Here is a 23,504-nt window from a genome sequence, read left to right on the forward strand (position 1 = left end):
AGTGGGGTTTTACTTTTCCTTTTTAATATTATCAACACATTTTATTTAACTGAAGTAGTGTTTACGTGTCTTTTCTTTTTTTTTCGTTTAAGATAGCAGGACAGAAAGTGCTGAATACTCCAAAAGGGAAATATTTACTCAGAGATCTGTTTCAATTAGCTGTCGCTGACGTTCCTCCTTTCTGGCTTGCACAAGTCCTCGGGCAGCAGCAGTTTGTCTTCATTCGGCCACCGTCTCGTCAGCTTTACGGAGTAGTTTGTCCCTCTGCCGCCGCCGTCCGAGATATTAGTCACCGAGAACGAGGGCAGGGGAGCGTGTGTTTCGGGGGAGCCGGCTGGCGTTGCCGGCACCATGGAGTCACCTTTGAGCCCGGGACTCTCTTACCGGCCGGGAGAAGACTGGGGTGAGTGGGATCTCGGAATGTACGAGGGGTGGCTTCGGGTTTCTTCCTCCCTACTTCCGCCCGCTTGTGGTGACAGGTGTGGGCGAATGTTGCCCAGGGAGCGAGGGCTAACTTGTCGCTTCCGTCCGTGGTCCTAGAAGAGTCAAGCAGAATCGGTCGGTTTCTGCCCTGGCTACAGCGACGTAAAATGTTGTCTGATTGGAATTATTACCGTTTTTCACTGTTTCCCCTCGGAAAGGACCAGGTGATCATTTTGTAGGGGCGGAAACAACATCGCTAAGAAGCATAGGGCAGGATGGCTGTGACCACCAAAAAGGCTGCAGGCTGTTTTCTCAGCGTGTGGGATGTGGGTGACAGTTTCCGTGGAGCGTTTGTGTGTGTGTTTGGTTTGTGTGAGAGAATATGAATGTATGCAAAAATTTTCATCTCGGAGCTTTCACTGTTGGTCTAGGCTGATGTCTGTCTTGGCAGAGACCCAAAGCACCCAAGCACCTGATCTCGGGTCCTTGATTACCTAGACCTAATACTATAAACGGGTATGATTCTGACTGCCCTCCACATACAGCTCTAAATTTTCTTGTTTCCTATATTTTGTTTGCTTTTGTCATCAAGAGGGGTGAAATGGGATGAAGTGGGAATGGGAGTGGAGAAGCTTTGCTCTCTAAATGTTTAGAGGAACCTTTTATTATTCACTTCTTGGTTCTTGGGCTTCCTGTGAATTTAGGATTGCGTAAGTCCCTGAGTGGGCCCTGGAGTGAGCCTACGCCATTCACCTACTTTGAAATTTGGGGGGAACCAAAAGATGATCTTCGTCTTTCCCCCTTGGGCCATCAGTCTCGGTAGCAAGAGTGTAATCTCAATTCTCTTTATTGAACTGAAGTCCTCATTTAATTTTCCAAGGGCAGAACTTCTCTTAAATTATATACCATTAGAGATTTATTTCAGGCCTTGGGTAGATTTTCTAGGAGTTGTTGGAAAAACTTTAGACTGTCTGTTCCAGTCTTATATTTTCGCAAGCCAAATATAATACTGTAGTAATGGTAACAATGACAGTTTATTTAGTACTTTGTGTCAGGTGCCCTGCTAAGCTCTTGAGTGCGTTATCTTATTTAGTCCTCCCAACAGCCAAAGAGGTACTGTTATTTTATAGATGGGGAAACTGAGGCTGAGAGAGGTTGAATGCTCAGAGCCTTATAGCCAGTGAGTGGCAGAAGCAGGGTCAGAATCAGGTTTGTCTGCCTCCGAAGTCTGTGTTCTAAGTCACTATTCTATAATGCTTTCCTAAATTATTTCTACAGATTTGATTCTCCCAAGATCTCCCCAGTTAGTAAGGAATCTTCTTCAATATGTCGGGTAGTTATGATTTGTTTTTTCAGCTCGTCAGCTATTATATTTTCATGCTATTTCTTCAACTGTAGGGCACTTCCTGATAGCATTATTATATTTTGTTTTCTGATACCCAGGCTGCATTTTCCTGACTTTTCTGATCAGTTGACTCATAGTCCTAAGGTTCTTTAGTAGAGCATTCAGTTCTTTGTAGTCGGTTCACTGACTCAGCTCAGGTATCCTGCCCTGCCTCTCCCTGAAAGTGCCCATTTCCCATTGTTTTCCAGGCTTCCCTTTTCAAACTGTTAAACAGTCGTCTCTTAGTTGGACATGTTAATTCTGATTTCTTAGGTCTTCAGGAAGCAGGATAGATTTTGCAGGCACCAGAGTGAAACGCTGAGGTCTGCTGGTGTTTCCCAGTAGTATATGGATTCTTTCTATGGGAGTTGCCACACTGATTTATGGGGCTTTTTTTTTTTTTTTTTTTTAGAAGCTGGCCAGTTAAATTTTAAAAAATCAGGTTATGTAATTAGTACTTCTTGTGACTCTGACAACTTTGAATAATTTAAATAAAGTGATTGGCTCAGAATAGCCTATAATGGAATGTGCTTTTTCCCTTTAACCTGGGTAATGAAATTTAGAACAGGGGTTTGCAAACATTTTCTGTAAAATTTCAGATAGTAAATATTTTAGGCTTTGTGGCCATGTGGTCTCTGTTGTAACTATTCAACTCTGCTGTTGTAGTGCAGAAGCAGCCGTACACAGTGTAAATGGAGTGTGGAAATGAACATGACTGTGTTCCCGTACAACTTTATTTATGGGCACTGAAATTTGAATTTCACGTAATTATTTTTAATGCTTAATAGGCTTTATTTTTAGTACAGTTTTAGAATTTAGGAATAATTGAATGGATAGTACATAGGGTTCCATATACACCCCCCTTCTCTAGTTTCCCCTATTGGTAACATCTTGCATCCCTGTAGTAGTACATTTGTTAGAATTGATAAGCCAGTATTGATGTGGTATCATTAACTAAAGTCCATAGTTTACATTAAGGTTCTCTCTGTGTTGTATGTTCTGTCGGTTTTGACAAATGCCTGATGTCATGTATCTACCATTTCAGTATCATACAGAATAGTTTCACTGCCCTAAAAATCTCCTGTGCTCCACCCATTCATCTCTCCCTCCCTCCTCCTGAGCCCCCAGCATCCACTGATCTTTTCACTCTCTCTCTAGTTTTGCCTTTTCCTGAATGTCGTATAGTTGGAATCATACAGTGTGTAGCCTTTTCAAATTGACTTCTTTCATTTAGCAATATGCATTTAAGGTCCTTCTATGTCTTTTTGTGGCTTGGTAGCTCATTTCTTTTTAGTTCTGAATAGTGTTCGTTGTATGGATGTACCAAAGTGTATTAGTCTCTCAGCCTACCATAATAAAATGCCATAGACTGGGCGGCTTAAACAACAGAAATTTATTTTCTAACAGTTCTGGAGGCTGGAAGTATGAGATCAGGTGCTAGCACGGTCGGGTTCTGGTGAGGGCTCTCTTCTTGGCTTGGAGATGGCTACCTTCTCACTGTGTCTTCACAAGACAGAGGAGTGGGAGGGGAAAGAGAGAGAGGAAGAGGGAGGAGGAAGAGAGAGGGGCAGGGCAGAGAAGAAAGGAAAGGGGAAGGAGGAGAGGGAGAGGCCACAGTCCTATCAGATTAGGGTCTCATTCTCATATCGTCATTTAACCTTGATTACCTCTTAAAGGCCCCCCTCTCTGGATGCAGTCACATTGGGGATTAGGACTTCAACATAGAAATTTGGGGGGGGGGGCACAGTTCGGGCCATAGCACACAGTTTGTTTATCCATTTACCTACTGAAGAACATCTTGGTTGCTTTCAAATGCTGGCAGTTATATATTAAGCTGCTATAAATATTCATGTGCAGCTTTTTGTGTGGACATAGTTTTCATATCTTGGTACATACCAAGAAGCACGATTGCTGGATCGTATGATAAGAGTTTCATGTTTCGTTTTGTAAGAAACTTGCAACCTGTCTTCCAAAGTGGCTGTACCATTTTGCGTTCCCACCAGCAGTGAATGAATGTTCCTGTTGCTCCATATCCTCGTCAGCATCTGGTGTTGCCAGTATTTTGGATTTTAGCCATTCTAATAGGTGTGTAGTGGTATCTCATTGTTCTGTCAGTTCCCTGATAACATATGATGTGGAGCATCTTTTCATATGCTTATTTATCACGTGTATATCTTCCCTTTCCTCTCTTCTTCCCTCCCTTCCTCCTGGTCTTTCTCGCATTTGTGCAAAAGCCACTTTTTTTTGCCACGTGGAAGATATGTGTACGGAGATCAGAAGCGTCTATCTGCTCCTGTGGTTTCTTTTATATACTCAGTCTTTTTTGTGAAAGTTCTCTGTGTCTTCTCACACTGACGAAAACCTGACTCCCCTGATGACACTGCTTTCCCTAAAGACCTGGTGAATGGCAGCTATTTTCTTTTTTTTTTTTAATTTTATTTTTTCCTTTTTCTCCCCAAAGCCCCCCAGTACATGGTTGTATATTCTTCGTTGTGGGTCCTTCTAGTTATGGCATGTGGGACGCTGCCTCAGCGTGGTTTGATGAGCAGTGCATGTCTGTGCCCAGGATTTGAACCAACGAAACACTGGGCCGCCTGCAGGGGAGCGAGCACATTTAACACTCTGCCACGGGGCCAGCCCCTATGGCGGCTATTTTCATTCTCAGAACCTTTTTACCGTTAGGGCCTCTGAACGTGGGATAGGTGTCTTCCTTGTTCTTCACTGCTCTTTCAGATCTTTCTCCTTTCATCCTCCCTAAAAGCATCCAGGTTTAAATCTTACAGTGTCGCAAAGTGCTGTCCACTTCTTTCCCCTGTTACAGTCATCTGCTGATTCCTGGTTCATTCTCCGTCACTTTTTGAAAAATTTTAGCTCCTAGCTTACTGTCACTATCTCCAGCGCTCCTTCCCTCATGATTCTTGGATGGTTTCAGTATTCTCAGAGGAGATCCTTCAAATACCCTGATCTCTCATTTCCTGGGCCTCCTCTCCATCAGAGATCTTGCCTTCTGCCCTGTCTCAGCCATTTACTCCCCTGATCATAAGTCTAAACCTTGTCATTACTAATAACATAACCTCAGTTTCAAACATCCCACTCTGACCACCGCCTCCTATCTTACCAGCTCACTCCCTTTAGTATTCATCAGGACCTTCAACCCTGCTGAGATTCTGCCATCTTTTCACTGTCCCGCGTCCCCTCTGTATCATCACTTCCCCCTTACCTAGTTTAAATTCCACGGACAATCATTGTAACCATTCCCTCGCTTACACCCTCAGTGTCCTTGTCTCCCTCTTGTTTTGTAGTTCTCTCTGGGATAAACCACAACCTTGGTTAAATCCAACTCTGCCTACTCCACGCCTGCTTGTTTAGCTGAATGTGGCTGAAAAAAAATCAACCATGCTGATTGGTGTCACTTTAAATTTATGGTACTAACCTGGAATAGGCCCTTAAGTGTTACCTGGCCGGTTGTATTTCCCTGGTCCTCTCATTCTCTCTCTCACTCTGATGATTGTTTTTATAAAGTTTCTTCTCTCTTCAGACCTCTAGCACCTCCTCCCCCTGCCTTTGAATCGGAAGAGAGCTTCCACAATCTCCCACACCTCAGCTACCCAGCTACCAGCATATTTGCCTTCCCTTCTTTGCTGGGAATGAGTGGCCTCTTGCTGCCGGCTAGAGCCAGTCCTTTCCACTGTGCTTTAGATCCCTCCTCCTTTATTCAAGAATATTGCTCAAGCTCTTCTTCCTTCTGTTTCCTGCAACATCATTTCCCTCCCTACTAGATCGTATATCAGTCAATGAACATGTAGTTGCTGCTCCTAACCAGAGTGAAAAAAAGCAAAAAAAAAAAAGCAAACCCAAACCCTCTGTGGATGTTACTTCCCCTCTAGCTGCTACTGCATTTCTCTTCTTTATTTTACAGCAGAATTCTTTAAAAAAAAATTTGTGTTCCCTGACTCCAGTTTCTCTTCTCTCGTTGTCTCTTGAACTCACTGCAGTCAGGCTCCACCACTCTACCAAAACTGCTCTTTCTCAGGTCTCCACTGATTTCCACTTTGGTAAACCCAGTGGCCATTCTCATCTTATTAAACTTCTAAGAAGAAAATTAATAAATAAATGGTCAAGGTGGAGGTTGGCTGGGAAAGCTTGCTGAGCAAAGTAAAAATAATAGCTACCATAGTTTACTACTGTTAAGGGAAATCTAAGTATTGATAGTGTGGGATTGGTGAAAAGGGTACAGGCAATAGATTTAGAGATACTTTAGAGGTAACCAGCACCACCACTTTCTTATGGATCCTTCTGGAATATTCTATAGATATACAAATGTATTTATCAATCCACTCTCAGTTTTTTTTTGTGTTCAAAAACCACAGAAAAGTTAAAAGATAGTACAGTGATAACGTGTATTTCCCTCATCTAGATTTACCAACTGTTAACATCCTGCCATACTCACTTTTTCTTTCAATATTACCCACATTTCCCTCTTCTTTCACCACCTGAAAGTAGGCCACAGATAATACGAAACTTCTAAACACTTTACCATGTATCTCCTATGAACAAGGAAATATATATTTTTAAAAAGCATGAATTCATACTAATACTTACAGTTCAAAGTCAGCAGTACAGAGTTCTTTCTCACCTTCTTGCATTATATACTTACATTTCTCCTCTCCTACTGTGAAAATCCTGATTCCCAATAACATCTTATATTTTTATAGGCTCACTTTAGCTGTTCTGTTGAAAATAGACTGAAGGATGGGCAAGGGCAGAAGCAAGGAAACTGTTTGGAGACTACTGTTAACAACCCCAGTGAATTATGTATACTGGTAACAGTGGATGTAATGGAAGTGGTTGGATTATGGATATATACACATACACACACATATACATATGTATACACGTGTATGTATTCATTTAAATTTTAAATTTTGAAATGGTTTTAAACCTACAGAAAATTTGTAAGAACAGTACAAAGAACTATTGCATGGAGGCCAGCCCGGTGGCTGAGTGGTTAAGTTCACACGCTCTGCTTTAGTGGCCCAGGGTTTCACTGGTTTGGATCCTGGGCACAGACATCTCACCACTCATCAGGCCACGTTGAGGTGGCGTCCCACATGCCACAACTAGAAGGACTCACGACTGAAAAAATGTGCAAAAATGTACTGGGGGGATTTGGGGAGAAAAAGCAGAAAAAAAAAAAGATAGGCAAGAGTTGTTAGCTCAGGTGCCAGTCTTAAAAAAAAAACAAAACTATTGCATGCCCTTCACCTAGATTCCCTAATTGTTAAATTTTACTACGTTTGCCTATTTCTCTTTCTTTAGAGAGAGAGAGAGAGACAGAGAGATGTGTTGACCCATTACCCTTAAATACTGCAGTAGGTACTCCCTCCCCGCAAATCAAGGATAGTCCTATATTACTACTATAGGCTCCTTCCAGTCAGGAAATAAACATTGATACAACATTACCATCCAATTCACAGATAGCATTCCCATTTTGCCATCTGTCTGAATAATGGCTCTTTTTCCTTTCTTGACCAGGATCCTACCTGCAAACACACATTGCTTTTACTCATCATGTCCCCTTAGTGTCCTTCAATCTGGAATGGTTCCTTAGTCTTTTCTGTCTCTCATGTCCTCGACAGTCTTAAGAGTACAGGTATTTTATTCTATAAGATGACCTTAAATGTGGGTCTGTCTGTTGTTTCCTCATGACCAGAATCAGGCCATGCATCCGTGCAGGAATGCTAGAGAAATGATGCTGTGCTCTTCTCAGTGCGTTGCATTTGGAGGCACACTGTGTTGACCTGTCCCAAGGTGATGTTCACCTTGAGCACATGGTCAAGTTGGTATCTCCCAGGTTTTTCCACTGTAAAGTCACTGTTTCCCCTTTAGTATTTGATTACTATTTTGAAGGAGATATATGACATGACACCAATATCCTGTTCCTTATTAAACCTCCACCCAGCAGCCCTAGCCTCCATTGATAACTCCAGCTTATATCAACTACCACTCTAATGCCAAATGGTGATTCCCTCTATCATTCTGTCCACATTTATTAATTGACATTGTAACTGTAAGAAGAAACTTTATGTATGTATGTATTTATTTATTTCATTATGGACCCATTTGATTCCTGTTTGATTCAATGGGTTGTAATCTGGTATTCTCATTTTATTTTGATGCTCAAATATTCCCCGTTTTGACCAGTGGGAGTCTATTTATATCAGCTTGTGTATTCTTTTGATGTGTTCCCATTATTCTGTGAGAATTTTCTTATTTTCTGTCACAACAAGATTTTCTGGTCTTATCTTGCACTTTTCCTGCTTCAACCCTGGAATCAGCCATTTTTCCAAGGAGCCCTTTAGTGGACTTCCAGTTAGTGAGGGATAGTACTTAGTACCAAGATCTGAGCACACAGTATTTTCATTGCTACTGGGATATCATTGCTTCTAGGACCTTTCAGCAGACAGAAGTAGGAAATATATGTACCTATATGTGTACACAAGCATCTGTAACCCTTCCTGTGTATGTATATTTTTTAAAAATGAGTTCATACTAATACTTCTAATTCCAGTCCAACATCTTAGGGTTCTTTCTCAGACAGTGAGAAAATCCATTCTCAGATAGTGAGAAACCTCCCTCCAGTTATTTTAGATATGTTTAACCGTTTGCTCAATTGATTAATGTATTTATTCCGTGTACCACTCAGGCTGCCTCTTCCATCTACCGTTTTGTTCTCCCTCCCACAGCCCCATTTCCTTGGCAGCCTGGGCATGCTGCCACCTCCACTGGACAGCCCCCTCTCCTGCACCATCCCATTTCCTTGGTTACCAGTCACACCCTTGCCACAGATGCTGACACACAAAACTCCATCTGCCTCCTTGCTCTGCTTCCTTGGAAGGTGACATCTCTTTGTTGGGAGGGGTAGGGAAGGAAGAATGGGAAGGAAAGGTAAGAAGCCAGACTACAGATAGGCAGTTAGCAGACAGAGCTGCTAGTAGATGGAATATAAAGAGTGAGGGAAGAGAAGTAAACAGTGACTGCAAGGTGTTTGGCCTGAGCTACTGGGAGAATTGAATTGTCCTTAACTGAGATGAGGACAGAACAGTAGGAGGTTTGGTGGGGATGATCAGAAGCTCAGTTTTGGATGTGTTAAATTTGAGATATCCAAGAGGAGATGTCCAAGAGAAGATGTAGAATACTCAGCGTGTGTACATGCCTCTTGAGGTGTGGGCTGGAGATGTGTACTTGGGAATCCTTGGCATTTAGATGCTATTTAAAGACATGCACTCAGCTGAGATCACAAAGGGAGTGGAATAGATAGAAAAGTTTATGCTGAGCCCAGGGACAATTTCGTGTTAGAGAGATGAGGAGGAACCGGCAAGGTAAGGTCAACTAGGGAGGCAGGAGGAAACCTAAGGGAGTGTAGTAATTTGAAAGCCAAGTGAAGCAAATGCTTCAATTAATGTGAAAGGATCACCTCTGTCAAATGCTGCTGCTAGGTCAAGTAAGCTGAGGACCATGAGTCTGCCCTTGACCTTGGTGACGTTGGTAATTGTGGTGTGTATGTGGGAGGGAGCTTGAGTAAGTTCAAGAAAGAATGGGAGAAAAGAAATGAGAGACAGCAGGTATAGACAACTCTTTCAAGGAGTTTCAGCCTATGTATGAGGTCCAGAGCCATAGATAAATGATAAATAGTTATCTATTTATGTGTTCTCTGGCCCTGCAGCTGAGTTTAAGCTAGTCCTTTTCTGCGAATTGTATAAATAACCTTTCATTATTACTACACACAAAATTTTTGCTATGTATTATTTTATTTTAGGTTGGTGAAGTATTTCTGTCATTGGCTGAGTTAATAATAGACGGGCAGTGTAGTTTCTATATATGTGAAATGAAGAAATCACCAGAGCAGGTTCAGTGTTACAGTTCAGCAGTTACAGGGGTACAAAGGCAAACTTAGATTTGGAAAACTCCTCAAGGTTCTCGAAGTTCTGAAAATGTTAGAGAAAATAGATACTTACAGATTGTACACTAATCAGCCTTCTTTGGCCTTGTCAGCATTTCATCCTCTCTACAGAAAGTTTCAGCCTAGTTTATTGAAGAATATTTTCTGTGTCCATAAATTTCTTCATTTATAATGAAATCTTATTAGGAAATTGGAATAGTTAGATTTGCTGAAATAAATTCAGTGGTTTAGGTGAATGAGTCTTTTATCGTTTAGTTGGAAAATTGGTTGTACCCTTAACCTGAGGCCTGGATGGCAAATACACAGTATATGTGCTGTCATATTTCTCTCCTGTCATTGCGACTGATCAGCCACATTACTCTTTTGTGCTGAGCTCAGATGTAGCCTCAGAATTTGTGTTAGTAATGTTCCAGAAAGTCACTACCAATGAGTCTAATGTGACATGACGTAAAACCTGTTTTTTAATCTTGGTGTAAGGATTTAGTTCACAAGATAAAAATTATGTGGAAAACAACACATAAATTAGAAACCAGCTTTGATTGGTTGTTATTCACACTGCTAGAGTTTCTCAGTAAAGTAATGGCTAATAAGAAACGCTAATAGAGCTGACATAGGGGTACAGTGCTTATTCTTTTGTCAAAACATTGAATTGACAGTTAATCTCTATGTTTTGCTTTTGTCCAAAGACTCGACTCTATTTGCTGAACTTGGCTATTTCACGGACACTGATGACCTGCAATTGGATGCAGCAAATGAAACTTATGTAAGTATTTACTAAAGGAGAAATACTGAATAATGTGATATTTAATCTTTACCCTAATTATTGCAAGAAGGTTTCAGGATAACAGGTTTAGGCTAGTCATTTAGGTTTAAATAACTTTTAGCATTAAGTATGAAAGTTAGTAGCCATTTTGTAGTCAGTAAATTTAGGATTATAGAAATTGGGTCTTGGTGTGAAAAAACTTATATTCTAAGGCCACCTTTGGCCTCGGGTGGGTGACCTTGGAAAAGTCACTTAACTGCCTACTTCTTAGTTTGTGTAGCCACTTTGCTGCATAAGGGAAATGGTGATGTTAAGGGGTGTATGTGAGTCACAGACCCAGTCAGGTGGAACTTACTAACTTCCTTTTTAGAAGTTACATATCCTTAGGGTAGAAAGCTCTGAAACTTAGATTTGTCCTTATTTTTTGCCTTTGAACAGTTAGAAGTCTCTGTAAAAGCTATTATTATAGCACTCTGAGTCCTCAAAAATATCTTATATTTTCCTTTCTGCATTAGTACATACGTATGAGTACATAGTATATTGGCATATAGAACTTATTTTGTCTTATTCTTTAATGGATGAGGTGCTGTTTCACTTGGGAGGTAATTCAAGTGAACAGAGTGCTTTTATATGCACATCAATCAGGCTGAATATTTATCGCTTATTTTTTAAGCCCTTATTAACCTGAGTATAAAAATATATAATGCTTGCTTGGTGAGTTTTTCAGACATTTCTCAAAGAACAGTTTAGCACTTATTTTACTATGAATCAATAGAAGAGAGTAAAAACACGTGATGTATTTTTTTTATCAGTGCATGAGATCTTCATGGTTTTTGTTTACTTTGTGAGATGCTTTAGAATGGGGTCTGTTGATTAAATTGGCTTTTATTCTTGGCTGGTTGCCTAAGCAACTGATATTCTTTTACAGTCTCTACAGCCTGAAACCATCAAGAAACGGTGTAGTAAATTTGAAAGACTCAGGAAAATATGAGCCTGATTTTGTAACTAACATTCTTATCTTAACGCAAGTCACCCAGTTGTTCATTTCCTTAGTTTTTCTAGAATACAATGAATGGATTGGATTAGGTGGTTTCTGAGGGCCCTTTCTAGCTTTAAAATTGTGTCATTCTTCTTCCACACAGCAGTAGAGTTTCCCATGAGAAGTCATTGAAGAGCCAGAGTATATAAGTAGCAATATGTTTCACTTTACATAAAATGGGCCTGTTAAATTTCCACCCAGATAGAATCCTTATGCTATAAAAGATATTTGACATTTTGGGCTGAAGACTGAGTGAGAAGCACCCCTAAAGTAGGTCATGCCCCCTGTTGCACGTGTTCAAGTACTGCCAGCACTCAGGCAAGGCTCAGTGCTCGATTTACCGAGGCTGAGAAAGTTTAAGGATGTTTTGGTTGCTGAAAGTACAGGGCTGCTTAATTTTTTGATATGTAGATTCAAATAAGAGAAGAAAAGCAAAGGACATTGATTTGCACAGTGTTTCCTTCATGATTTAAGTAGTTTCTTCTTTTTTTTTATGTGAACTTCTACACATTCTCTTTTTATAACTTGCAGCAGTTTTTACTCACTTAAGGGAAGTTTCCCTTCTCTCCTGCAGTTACATTCTCTGTAAAAATAAATGACACAGTAGACATTTTGAACTGATAATGTTATTCTGGAAATTATTACCAAATAGTTGTTAATAATTACTAGATTAATCTTTACTTTTTGCCTAAGGCTTGCTTGCTTTCTTGTTGATGTTCTGTTATCTGTTATGTTAAGTTGATACTGACTGCCTTTTGACTTTGTTGTACTGTTTATATATTAAGTTTACTTCCGTTCTTGTCTCCATAACTCCAGGTGCTTAAAATAATAGTTGGTAGCATCTTGATCTCAGACTCATGTGAGGGCTCTGAAATCTTGTGGCAGTTCTTTATGTATGTATATAGTGTAAGATAGTCATTGAGATGATCCAGAATATGCTTATATTTAAGTAAAAAAAATTTACCATCTAAATAAAAAGAAAGTAAGTGTTCCTCTAAAAGGTTTGTTGACCCTGTTTGAGAAACTTAGTTTTCTTCTAGGATTAAACAAATTTTAGAAATTTTACTTTAGAGATTTGTAAAGTACAGAACAGTAGAAAAAAGAAGAAAATTACCCATCTTCCTATGGATCTCTTCCTTCTCGCATAACCATTTTAATATTTGGTCTATTTGAAGGTTCAGTTAAAGTCTCTTTATGATTCCTGCATCTCTTTAGGATACATCTATATTCTTTCTGTTGTGTAGAGAGATGATGTTGTAAATACACATTTGCTTTGACCTGTTTTCCTTACTGGCAATGGGAAAACTTATTTTGCTGGATCTCCCTTAAAAAGATGTATTTTGTGACTCTTGTAATGATCTGTTCCCATTGGAAAGAATGAGACCAACTGAATCTTCTAGATGTTGAATCCATTACCTCCTTCCTAGTTGTTACTGTCATGCTTCATGTAACTGAATTGGTTTATCTCTGTGCTATCCAAGATGTATTCTCAAGATGAACAAATTGACTTAGAAAATTATTTTTGCTAAGTTGGGTAATAGTGGTTATATTATTTATTGCAAATTGTGTTCGACAGTTTGATTTCTAGATGTATATATTTTATTCTAATATTCTTTTGCTGATTTGAAACCTACAGGAGAACAATTTTGATAATCTTGACTTTGATTTGGATTTGATGCCTTGGGAAACAGGCATTTGGGACATCAACAACCAATTCTGTACAGGTAATGATGTATTTCTTTGGTAGAAACTTTAAACAGATCCGTTTTATTTTATAGTTTGATAATAGTCAAAATTAAGTGGGGTTACTGGGCTACTTTGATGAGTTAAAAAATTCCAGGAACTATATATTCTACTTCTGGTGTGGCACTGCATACATAAATTTCTTGTCAAAGTGGATATAAGGAATTTCATAGTTATGTTTTGGTCGCATAATAAATAAAGAATTTTTATCTGAAATACTGATTTTGAATTATATATAGTATCTGTTTAAGAGATTAACCTATCTGAGAACCAGACAGAACTTAGGGACTCAGAGGGAAGATGCTTGGGGTTCCCAGAACTTAGGAACTTGGTGTAGGGGTTCCATGCATTTGAAGTACATACTTCTGAGGAGGGGGCACTACCTGCCTGACACCGGTATCGTTAAGGGGGCCTGAGGAGGTGGGTTTTGGGTATGCTGAAAGAAGCTGGAACCTGGAGCAACTGTCACTTCTGCGATGAAGCTGATGGGAGGATGAAGAAAGCCCTGCTGCCCTTCTACTTTTTAGCATCCTTCTAGTATCCCCTATTGGCAGGAAACCAGCTGGAACATGTATTAATCATTTGCATCACAACTCTAGGAGGTGGACTTGGAGCCGAGAGACAGTGGGTAAACAACCAGCACATTCCCCGTCTGAATTGCAGTCCTCCCCACCTTGCACTTCCTAGTCCCCTCGTTTTATGTGTTTATAGATCTTGCCTGTCTTTCCTCATAGAATATGGGCTACGCAAGCCTGGTGTTCTGGTTACTATTGTTGTGTAACAAACTTCTCTAAAACTTAGTAGCTTAAAGCAACAATGATTTTATTGTACTCCTGGAATGTATGGGTCAGGAATTTGGACAGGCTGCACCATGAATGGCTCGTCTCTGCTCCATGAGGTCCAGACCTCAACTGGGAAGATTTGAAGGCTTGAGTAGCTTGACATTTGGGAGCTAGAATTATCTTAAGGTTTCTTCACTCACATGTCTGATTCCTGCTCTGGAGTGACTTGAAGACTAGGACTGCCGACTAGAATGCCTACACGTGGCCTTTCTGTCTGGCTTGGCTTCCTCACAGCATGGTGGTCTCATGGTAGTCAGACTTCGAAAGCTCAAATGTGAGTGTTCTAGCACGCAAAGTAGAAGCTGCATTGCCTAATGAAACTCAGCCTTAGAATTCGCATAGCATTTCTTCCATACTCTATTGATTGAAGAAGTCGTAAGCCCACCTAGATTCAGATGGAGGCGAAGTGGACTCTACTTCTTGATGAGGCAGTGGCAAGATCCCGTTACAGAGGATCATGAGGGATGGTAGACATTTTGCAGCTAACTTTGGAAAACACAGACTGCTGCAGAAGCGTTCCTTCCCCCATTCCTACCCTTTTATAAATTTGATACCTAGGAACACTGGCTGGGCTGTAGTTGCTCAATAAATTTTTATAAATTAATAGTTCAACAGATAAGAACATTTTTGTGAGTTTTAATGTCAAAAATGCTTTCCAAAATAATTCTTTTCTTTTTCTTATGTTTTAAAATTATTTTCTGGGGGGAATCTATAATGTTTTGCACATGGTATAATATTCAAAAGGTACAAAAGGTCTATAGAGTAGAGAAATGTTTCCTTCTGCTCTTGTTCCTCAGCCAGCAAATTCTGATCCCCAGAGACAACCACTGTTACCAATTTCTTATGTTTATTTTTCTAGAGAATTAGTGTAGATGTGAGTAGATATATATGTATACACATATATAATTACACAAATGGAAGCGTACTAGATACACTGTTTTCTGCATCTTGAATTTTCACTTCATGAAATATTCTGGTGACCTTAGCTTCTACATGATTGAATTTTAAGAGTAGATTTTACCTTCTTTCTTATTCATTTTGTCCTGAGTTTGTATTGTCCAGAGAGAAAGTTTTTACTCCATGTTTTTCAGTTAAAGATATTAAGGCAGAACCTCAGCCGCTTTCTCCAGCCTCCTCAAGTTGTTCAGTCTCATCTCCTCAGTCAGTGGACTCTTACTCTTCAACCCAGCATGTCCCTGTAAGTAACCAATCTTTTACAGTGATTTTGGTCATACTGCTATCTGGAAGATATGTATATGGGGGAGGCAGTTAACATCTATTAAGTTCTACCATGAGCCTTATTATCTCATTTAATCCAGAGGAAACTGAGTCCTGAGGAAGGGTCTTGGGGGAGCTAGAAAGTTGTTAGTCTTTTTGTTTTCGCCCTCCTTCCTCTGTGCTCTTGTCTTCATAATTTCGTTGTTTCATTATACTTTACCAGTATCCAATATTTTTTTTGTTTATTGGCTTCTTGTCTTTTCTCCCTGCTCCCCTCTCCACCCTCCCTATTAGAGTATTCTTTCTTTGAGGAGGTGGAAGACTGTAAGATGGTCTGTTTTGTAACTCTGTAGTCATGGAACTTAGAATGGCCTCCTTAGTTCAGGAATGCCTAGCACTACCTTTTGAATAGGTTTGTTCTCCATCCAGACAAAAGCTCTGAGGCCAGGAAAAGGAAGTACCAAAGGATTAAGATACTTTTTGGAACAAGAAAAGAGAAAATATAAGAAGAAAAATGCAAATTAACGTTTCAGTACATTATGTCTGCTGTGAATTTAGGTATCTTCATTCTGGGAGGCTCTACATCTAGTCAATTGCTAAATCCTGATGATTCTATCCATTTAATGTCTCTAGGGTTCATCTTCTCTGCCCCTGCTAGGGCATCATCATCTCACCTGGATTAAGTCAATAGGATTTTAACTGGTCTCTCTGCCTCCTACCTCCCTGAACCTTTCTTAGCAGGGGAATCTTCAGAGAGAAATCTTTCAAAATCATGAATTTGATTGTGTCAGTCTTTTGCTTAAAACCTTTTAATGACTTCCCAACTCTTACAAAGATGAAATTCAAATTCCCGGTGTACCAGGCCCTCCATGATCTGCTCCTACTCACCTTTCCAGTCTTGTTTCTCACTTTCCCTTCCTAACTTCGCACTCCCCTTAGCTTTCACTCTGCGAGAGTTCCTAACTGAGAGCTCTGATGCAGTCCACTCGTTCAACAACTGTGCTAAGCACTGTTCCAAACACTGGCAGTGAACAAGAGCAGCGAGATCTCTGCTACAATTTTAGGTTTTTGCACATGCTCTTCCTTCTGCTAGGAATAGCCCCATTCTTTTTCTCCCCTTGGAAAACTCCTATTCATCCTTTAAGTCTCAGTTCAAAGATTACTTCCTTTTGGAAGCTTTGCTCTGATTGTTACTATTGGAAGTTCTCTGCCGTCCTACAATTTCTCCAAACATTTTATTTTTTAAAATTTAATTTCCCCCTTTGCCAAAAATAAGTATTTTTTGAGGAAGTTCTTGAAAACTATCTAAAAATATCTTGTTTCTCATCAGACTTTAAATTTATTAATTTATTTGTTTATATCAGTTTGGACTCATGGTTTCCTATTTGACTCTGCAGGTTATAATCCATTACTGTAATTATTGATTCTGATTCTTATGTTGTCCTGGATTTGGCCAGTGCAAGTCCCTTCACGCTGAGTCCTGTGTTCTTTTAAGGTGCTCCATTGGGCTTTGACACCCTACATCAGGCTGACCCAGTGTGGATGCCCTTATCACCCTGCTCTGACTCCCCATGCCCATCTGACCTTCTCCCCCTACCACCCTTGAACACCCCCACTACCCGCCTTGGGATCTGACACTGCACCAGGCTGCCTCTCTGCATGTGTGCTGATCCTGCCCTGCCCCATCTAGTGGCTTTAGGATCAAATTATTCAGGAAGGAATATTTTCTAAGTGACTGTTAATACATTATTTTTCATAGGTTTTATTTTTAATGTTTACATCTCCGATCCATTTGAAATTATCCTGGTATATGATGTGAGATACAAATTCAATTTTTGTTTTCCTAAATGACTATCAAAAGGATTGTTGCAGTACCCTTTATTAAAAAGCTCATCTTTTTCTCACTGATTTCAATTTTGTGTATTTGTTTTAAATTTATGGGAATGGTATTATATTAGATGTCTTTTTGTGTTTCTTTTAAAAATCAGCACAATATTTTTTTTAATATCGACTCCTATTGCTCTGTATACATCAATCTGTTGCATCTAACTGCACAACGCTTGAAGTATATGTTTAGTATGTTTTACCTCCACTGCAGTGAATGTTGTCAGAATGTCCCTTTGTGGGCCCGTGTGAGAATTCCTTTGGGATGTTATGCCTAGGAGGGAATTGCTGGGCGTGTACGGATGCTCAGTTCGACGAGTCCTGCATGTTGCTCTCCCGGATGGCTGTGGTAGTCTGCGGTCCCGTCAGCAGTGCTTGAGGATCCTTGTAACTTCTCTTCTCTGCTAACGCTTGGCATTACCTGGCTTTCTAATTGTTGCCAGAAGGTGTAAAGTGTTTTCTGTTGTTTGTTTTGTTTTAATTTGTATGTCTTTGCTTACTGATTGTTTTCAACCTTTCTTTTCATGTTTATTGGGTTCTTGGGTGTTTTTCTTCTGTCGTTTATTCCTATCCTTCACCAGTTTTTCTACTGAGTTTTTATCTTTTCCTTATTTATTTGCAGGAATTCCTTGTGTATTTGAGATATTAAACTCTTGTTTGGTTTAGACAGTGTGTATATCTTATTCCTTCCTGTTATTTGTCTACTAACTTTGTAGTCTTAATTGAGTAGACTGTCTTAATTTTGAATTAGATTCGTCTTCTTTTTCTTTACTTTTGGTTTATTTTTGAAGTTTTACTTAAGAAGTCCTTCTCTACTTGCAGGCAACAAAGATATTCTCCTGCGTTTTCTTCCAGTAACTATATGGTTTACCTTTCACATTTAGATGTCTTAATACCTTTAGAGTTGACCTTAATATGTGGTGTTAAGTAGGAGTCTAGTTTTAATTTTCTCTGTGTTTATGAACCAGTTTTCCCAATTGTATCACCTTTATAATTATTCTGTTAAAGAATATTATATATCTCTGTTACTCAAATTTTCTGTTATGCTTCTGAGTTTTCTTCATATAAGTCCTGGCATTTCTTAGAAAATTCATTCCTAGGTATTTTATAATTGTTATTAGAATTGTGAGCAAACTTTTTTTTTTATCTTCTGTGTGGTTATTAATACAGTATCTTCATAGTGAAATATTTTTTCAGTTGGGTTTCTTATATGTGTTCCAAGCAGACAGCATATCACTTTGCAGACAAAGGCACTTCTACTATTTATTCCTTTTATTTTATTTTCTAGTATAATTATGTTTGCTAGCATTACAGGAGAAAGAATTATTGTTCCTTGGCTTGACTTTAATGGTAATACATTTAGTATTTCACCATGAAGTATGACATTGGCTATATAATTATGCATAGCTTTTTTTAATGTTAAGGAAGCATCTCTCTAATCCTTGTTTTCTTGGACTTTTATGAGGAATATTCACTGCATTTTATCAGATACCTTTTAAGCATCAAAGGCCATGAAGATAATAGTTTCCTCCTGTGTTATCTTGTACTCTTTGTTTTTTCCCAAATATATTTATAATTTATCTCATATATACTTTAGAGTTATATAGTATATAATATATAAAATAATTTATATATATGTAATATTCTCTGTAAGATTCATATAACATAGCTTATGGCTACATGCTGAGTAGGTGTTAAGGATGAAGGAATGAAGCAGTTATTCTCACCAGCATGACAGAGAGTGACCATTTCTCCCCTATTCTCTCTAGGTCATTGAAATTTTTTCTTTTCTGATGATCAAAAAAAAAATATTTTCTAGGGGCTGACCTGGTGGTGTAGTAAAGTTCATGTGCTCTGCTTCAGTGGCTCAGGGTTCACAGGTTCGGATCCCAGGCGTGGACCTAGCACTGCTTGTCAAGCCACGCTGTGGTGGCATCACACATAAAGTAGAGGAAGATTGGCACAATGTTAGCCCAATGACAATCTCCCTCAAGCAAAAAGCAGAAGATTGGCAACAGATGTTAGCTCAGGGCCAGTCTTCCTCACCAAAAAGAAAAATAAAATAAAAAGAAAAATTTTCTTTTAAAATTGCCTTTGGCTATCATTTGCTATTTCCTTCAGTGAAGTGGCTGTTCCTGTTCTTTGCCCAATTTTGACAAATATTTTCTTCCAATATGTATCTTTTAACTTTGGTCTGTTTTTCATTATAAAGTATTTTTAATTATTTGTTCAAATCTATTTCTTTTTCCCTTATGGCTTCTGGATTTTTTGACTTAAGGAGGCCTACATCATACTGAGAGTAACAACTGTTCTCTTAACTTTTCTTTTAATACTCTTATAGGTTATTTTGAAGATAGTATGACGTGTGTATGTATGCTTATTCAATTATTATAAGTAACGTCTTTTTGTCTTGGAATTAAAATGTGAGCTTTACCTTATGTTAAGTTTCTTTATGCTAGCAAAATGAGACAGATCCACTGAATATTAAACGACTTTTGGAAAATATTAATATTATCTTTATGTATATATCTATCTCTCTGTAGTGTCAATTCACGCATGAAAGAAAATAGCCCTGGTACTTTCAGTGTTTTTCTTTCAAAACATTTGGGACAAAGGCAGTGTTAATAAATAGAAAAGGATAAAAATAGTAAGAATTATTTGCTTTTGAGATTCTCATAAGACTGAATAAGAGATCATGGGGAAAGGATATTGGCATTTCAACTGTAGCCTTAACACTGAATGTTTGTATGACTAGGAATCAAGTAAAATATAAAGTTTGTGGAAGGAAATGTAGAAGCAGATCAGATCAGTGATCCATATCTTTAATACACGAGGATGACATAGACATACTTTGCATTTTGGGTTATTTTTTCCTTTAGTGTTGATGGATAGTGTTGATTTAGCGATAGTCTCAGTGCTTATATATAGTTTCTGATACACCACATCTTTGCTTTGAAGTGGTCTTGAAGTGTTTCTCTGTTTATATATGGATCTCGCCTCTCTTTCTAAGCAGTTTTCTGCTCAAGGATTGTATTCTTCTGCATGCATTTGTTTGTGTTTTGTTTTGCTGCAGGAGGAGTTGGATTTGTCTTCTACTTCCCAGATGTCTCCCCTTTCATTGTATGGTGAAAACTCTAATAGTCCCTCCTCAGCAGAGCCACTGAAGGAAGATAAGCCCATTGTTGGTCCTAGGAACAAAACTGGTATTACTCCATCTCCTAACTTCTGTTATTTCTGTTCTAGACTGAGCTTTGGTTCCATTTCTTAAAAGAAAATGTTGGATTAAATGTATGTTTATTAAGCTGGCTTACTATTTTTAAATTAGTGGATCTATTTTGTTTGTTATGGATGATTAATGTGGAAAGGAAATGGAAGAAATAATCTTTGGTTGCCTTTGTCTTTATAGGTGAAAACTACTTTAAAATTGACTCAGGCCCTCATCATCTTCAGCAGAGATTTCAAAGTTTCAGTTAAAGATATTGAATGTGTGGGCCATTTGGCTGTGACATTTGTTACTTCGTTACCTCATTAATCTCTAGGCTTTACTCACTGATTTTAGTTATTCTCTTTACCAGCTCATGTGTCTCATTCCCAAAGCTGCAGCTTGGTCAAAAAGGAAGACCTCAGATTAAGGACTTTTCTTCAGTTCATTAAGATATAGAGTAGCTATGCTTAAACTCCAGTTAAAGATAGTTACTCAGAGGTGAAGATAATGTGTAGAGAAAGGTATATGATAGAATCTGTTTTCTGTGGGGCCAGCCCTGTGGCTCAGTGGTTAAGTTCAAGTGCTCTGCTTTGGTGGCCCAGGGTTTTAGCTGTTTGGATCCTGGGCACGGACATGGCATCGCTCATCAGGCCATGCTGAGGCGGCATCCCACATAGCACAACCAGAGGCACTCACAACTGGAATATACAACTATGTACTGGGGGCGGTTTGGGGAGGAGAAGGAAAAAAAAAAGAAAAAAGAATCTGTTTTCTAGGATTTGCTTAATTGCCTTCAGATTAATTTATGGTTTGTTTGGTTTTTCTCCAGAAAATGGACTGACTCCAAAGAAAAAAATTCAGATGAATTCAAAACCTTCAATTCAACCCAAGCCTTTATTACTTCCAGCAGCACCCAAGACCCAAACAAACTCCAGCGTGCCAGCGAAAACCATCATTATTCAGACACTACCAACACTCATGCCATTGGCAAAGCAGCAACCAATTATCAGTATACATCCTGCACCTGCTAAAGGTACCTAAGGGAAATCTGAGGCTGCGTATCTTTAATTGGAGGGCACTGAGGCTTGTCATATGATGTGTTTTAAATCAGGTTATAATTTTGAAGCACTTGCTGTGTGTCAGGAATTGTCCTTGGTTCTGAGGATATTGCAGAGTTGACTAATATGTGGTTCCTGTCCTAACAAGGGAGATGGCTATCTGGATCAGTTACATCTAATACTTTTTTTTTTCAGTATTAATTATGAAAACACCTGTCTCTAAAGCTTGTGGTTTTATATAACCACTTGTAATGAAGAAGAAAATCTGGGAAACTTTCTTGGTGACATTTTATTCTGAGATTTTTGTGTTTATGAACTTTTTTGTTTTTAAGGAGAGGTCAGTATTGAAAATAATATGGTTCATTTCAGGTCTAATAAGGGTGTTTTGGCAATAGAATCAGGCTCTTAATCCCTGAGGAGGTGGCACGATTTGTAAACATAATCTTGTACAGGGCCTTAGGAAGAGACCTGAATTGTCTTCAACTAGTTAAGAATGTGTGTGTTTCTATATATTAGCCACCAGATGGCCTCACTTACTTGATTCTACAAGAGCTTGAGGTCAGTATTCAAAGAAGTTCAAGTTTGAGGATTTTGTACTATTCAGATATAGGAATCATTTGCACATAGAGATCTCTTAGGCAGATTATTCGTCATTGTGCTCATCCTGATAGGTGTACACATGAGTAAAGGAAAACCTGTGCAGCATTCTTTCCCTGGATTTAGCTTGTTGGCACCAAGTAGGACTAGGTGTTAATGGGGTATGGGTTGTAAATAAACACCAACAATTACATTTGCTTTTATGACTGTATTTCTAGCTATGGATTGTTAGCTCATTTCTTTGGAGCATGGTTTTAATGAGGACAAGGTCATCAGTTTGATTTCCAGGTACTCTGTTAGCTTTGTTCTATTCCGTGTTCATAGACAATATGACACTGATGAAAAGAAGAACTAGGTGAGAGACTGGATGGATCAGTGAAAATCCATTAGTCAATCCCTACCAAACAAACCAACCTGAAATTCCTGCCCTCTCCATACAGGGTCAAAACTGCTGCCTTTTTCATGGAAAAATAGCAGTCCTGTTGAATGGATATTCTTGTGGTCTGTGAATGGATGTTAAGTGTTCATGAACTCCTTGAAATAAGATGCGAGATTTAGTGTATGTTCATATGTAGATTTTTGTAAGGATAGTCTCTAAAACTTTCATCAGAATCTCAAAAGGGTCTATGTTTTCCCAAAAGCTAAAAATTTAAACTTGTGAAGAACGTCATTATAGTTCTCATAAGCTATTAAAACACATGTATAAAAAGTGAAAGTCTGACATTAGTAAGATTAGTGTGTAAAGCAAGAGGTATTCCTAAATTATTTAGAACTTTAGTGCTTTCCCATTATCTGAAGATAGTACTTATTTAGGGGGAGCATATGCTAATACAAGGCACTTGTCTGTTTTTATAGTACAATCTAGAGAGGTTATTATAACGTATAGATTTAAGTGTATGTCTTCGTGGCCGGCCCCGTTGCTGAGTGGTTAAGTTTGTGCGCTCTGCTGCGGCGGTCCAGGGTTTCACTGGTTTGGATCCTGGCCGTGGACATAGTGCCGCTTGTCAGGCCACGTTGAAGCCATGTCCCACATGCCACAACTAGAAGGACCTGCAACTAAGATATACAACTCTGTGCCGGGGGGATTTGGGGAGATAAAGCAAGAAAGAAAAAAAAAAAAGATTGGCAACAGTTGTTATCTCATGTGCCAATCTTTAAAAAAAAAAGTGTATGTCTTCCACTTACTTGAGAATGGAGAGGGAGGAAGATGGCAAATATAAGACATGCAATTTACAGGTAATTGATGTACGTATCAGTAGTAAATATTTGACCATTAAAAAAGAAGTAGTAATTCTTATAGGATTAAATTCAAATTCTCCAGCTTAGAATGTAAAACCCATCGTAGTTTGGCTCAGTTTAGTATTCTAAAGTTTATATTATTATTA

General features: G+C 38.9%; 1 protein-coding gene across 7 annotated transcripts in view; it reads left to right on the forward strand.

Annotated features, from left to right (window-relative positions):
* Positions 1 to 23,504, forward strand: part of ATF6 (activating transcription factor 6) — a 200,981-nt gene that overhangs the window by 970 nt on the left and 176,507 nt on the right. For 4 of the 7 annotated variants that reach the window (XM_070266893.1, XM_070266896.1, XM_070266894.1 and 1 more), the window contains exons 2-7: positions 93 to 403; positions 10,457 to 10,533; positions 13,209 to 13,296; positions 15,249 to 15,355; positions 20,333 to 20,462; positions 21,294 to 21,497. In XM_070266893.1, coding sequence (XP_070122994.1) covers positions 352 to 403; positions 10,457 to 10,533; positions 13,209 to 13,296; positions 15,249 to 15,355; positions 20,333 to 20,462; positions 21,294 to 21,497 — 658 coding nt within the window. In that variant the 5' untranslated portion in view covers positions 93 to 351. The remainder of the gene's footprint in view (positions 1 to 92; positions 404 to 10,456; positions 10,534 to 13,208; positions 13,297 to 15,248; positions 15,356 to 20,332; positions 20,463 to 21,293; positions 21,498 to 23,504) is intronic. The other 3 variants (XM_070266898.1, XM_023640315.2, XM_070266895.1) reach the window with 1 other exon arrangement.

This window comes from Equus caballus, chromosome 5, assembly GCF_041296265.1.
Source record: "Equus caballus isolate H_3958 breed thoroughbred chromosome 5, TB-T2T, whole genome shotgun sequence".
In the NCBI taxonomy this organism is placed as follows: Eukaryota; Metazoa; Chordata; class Mammalia; order Perissodactyla; family Equidae; genus Equus; species Equus caballus.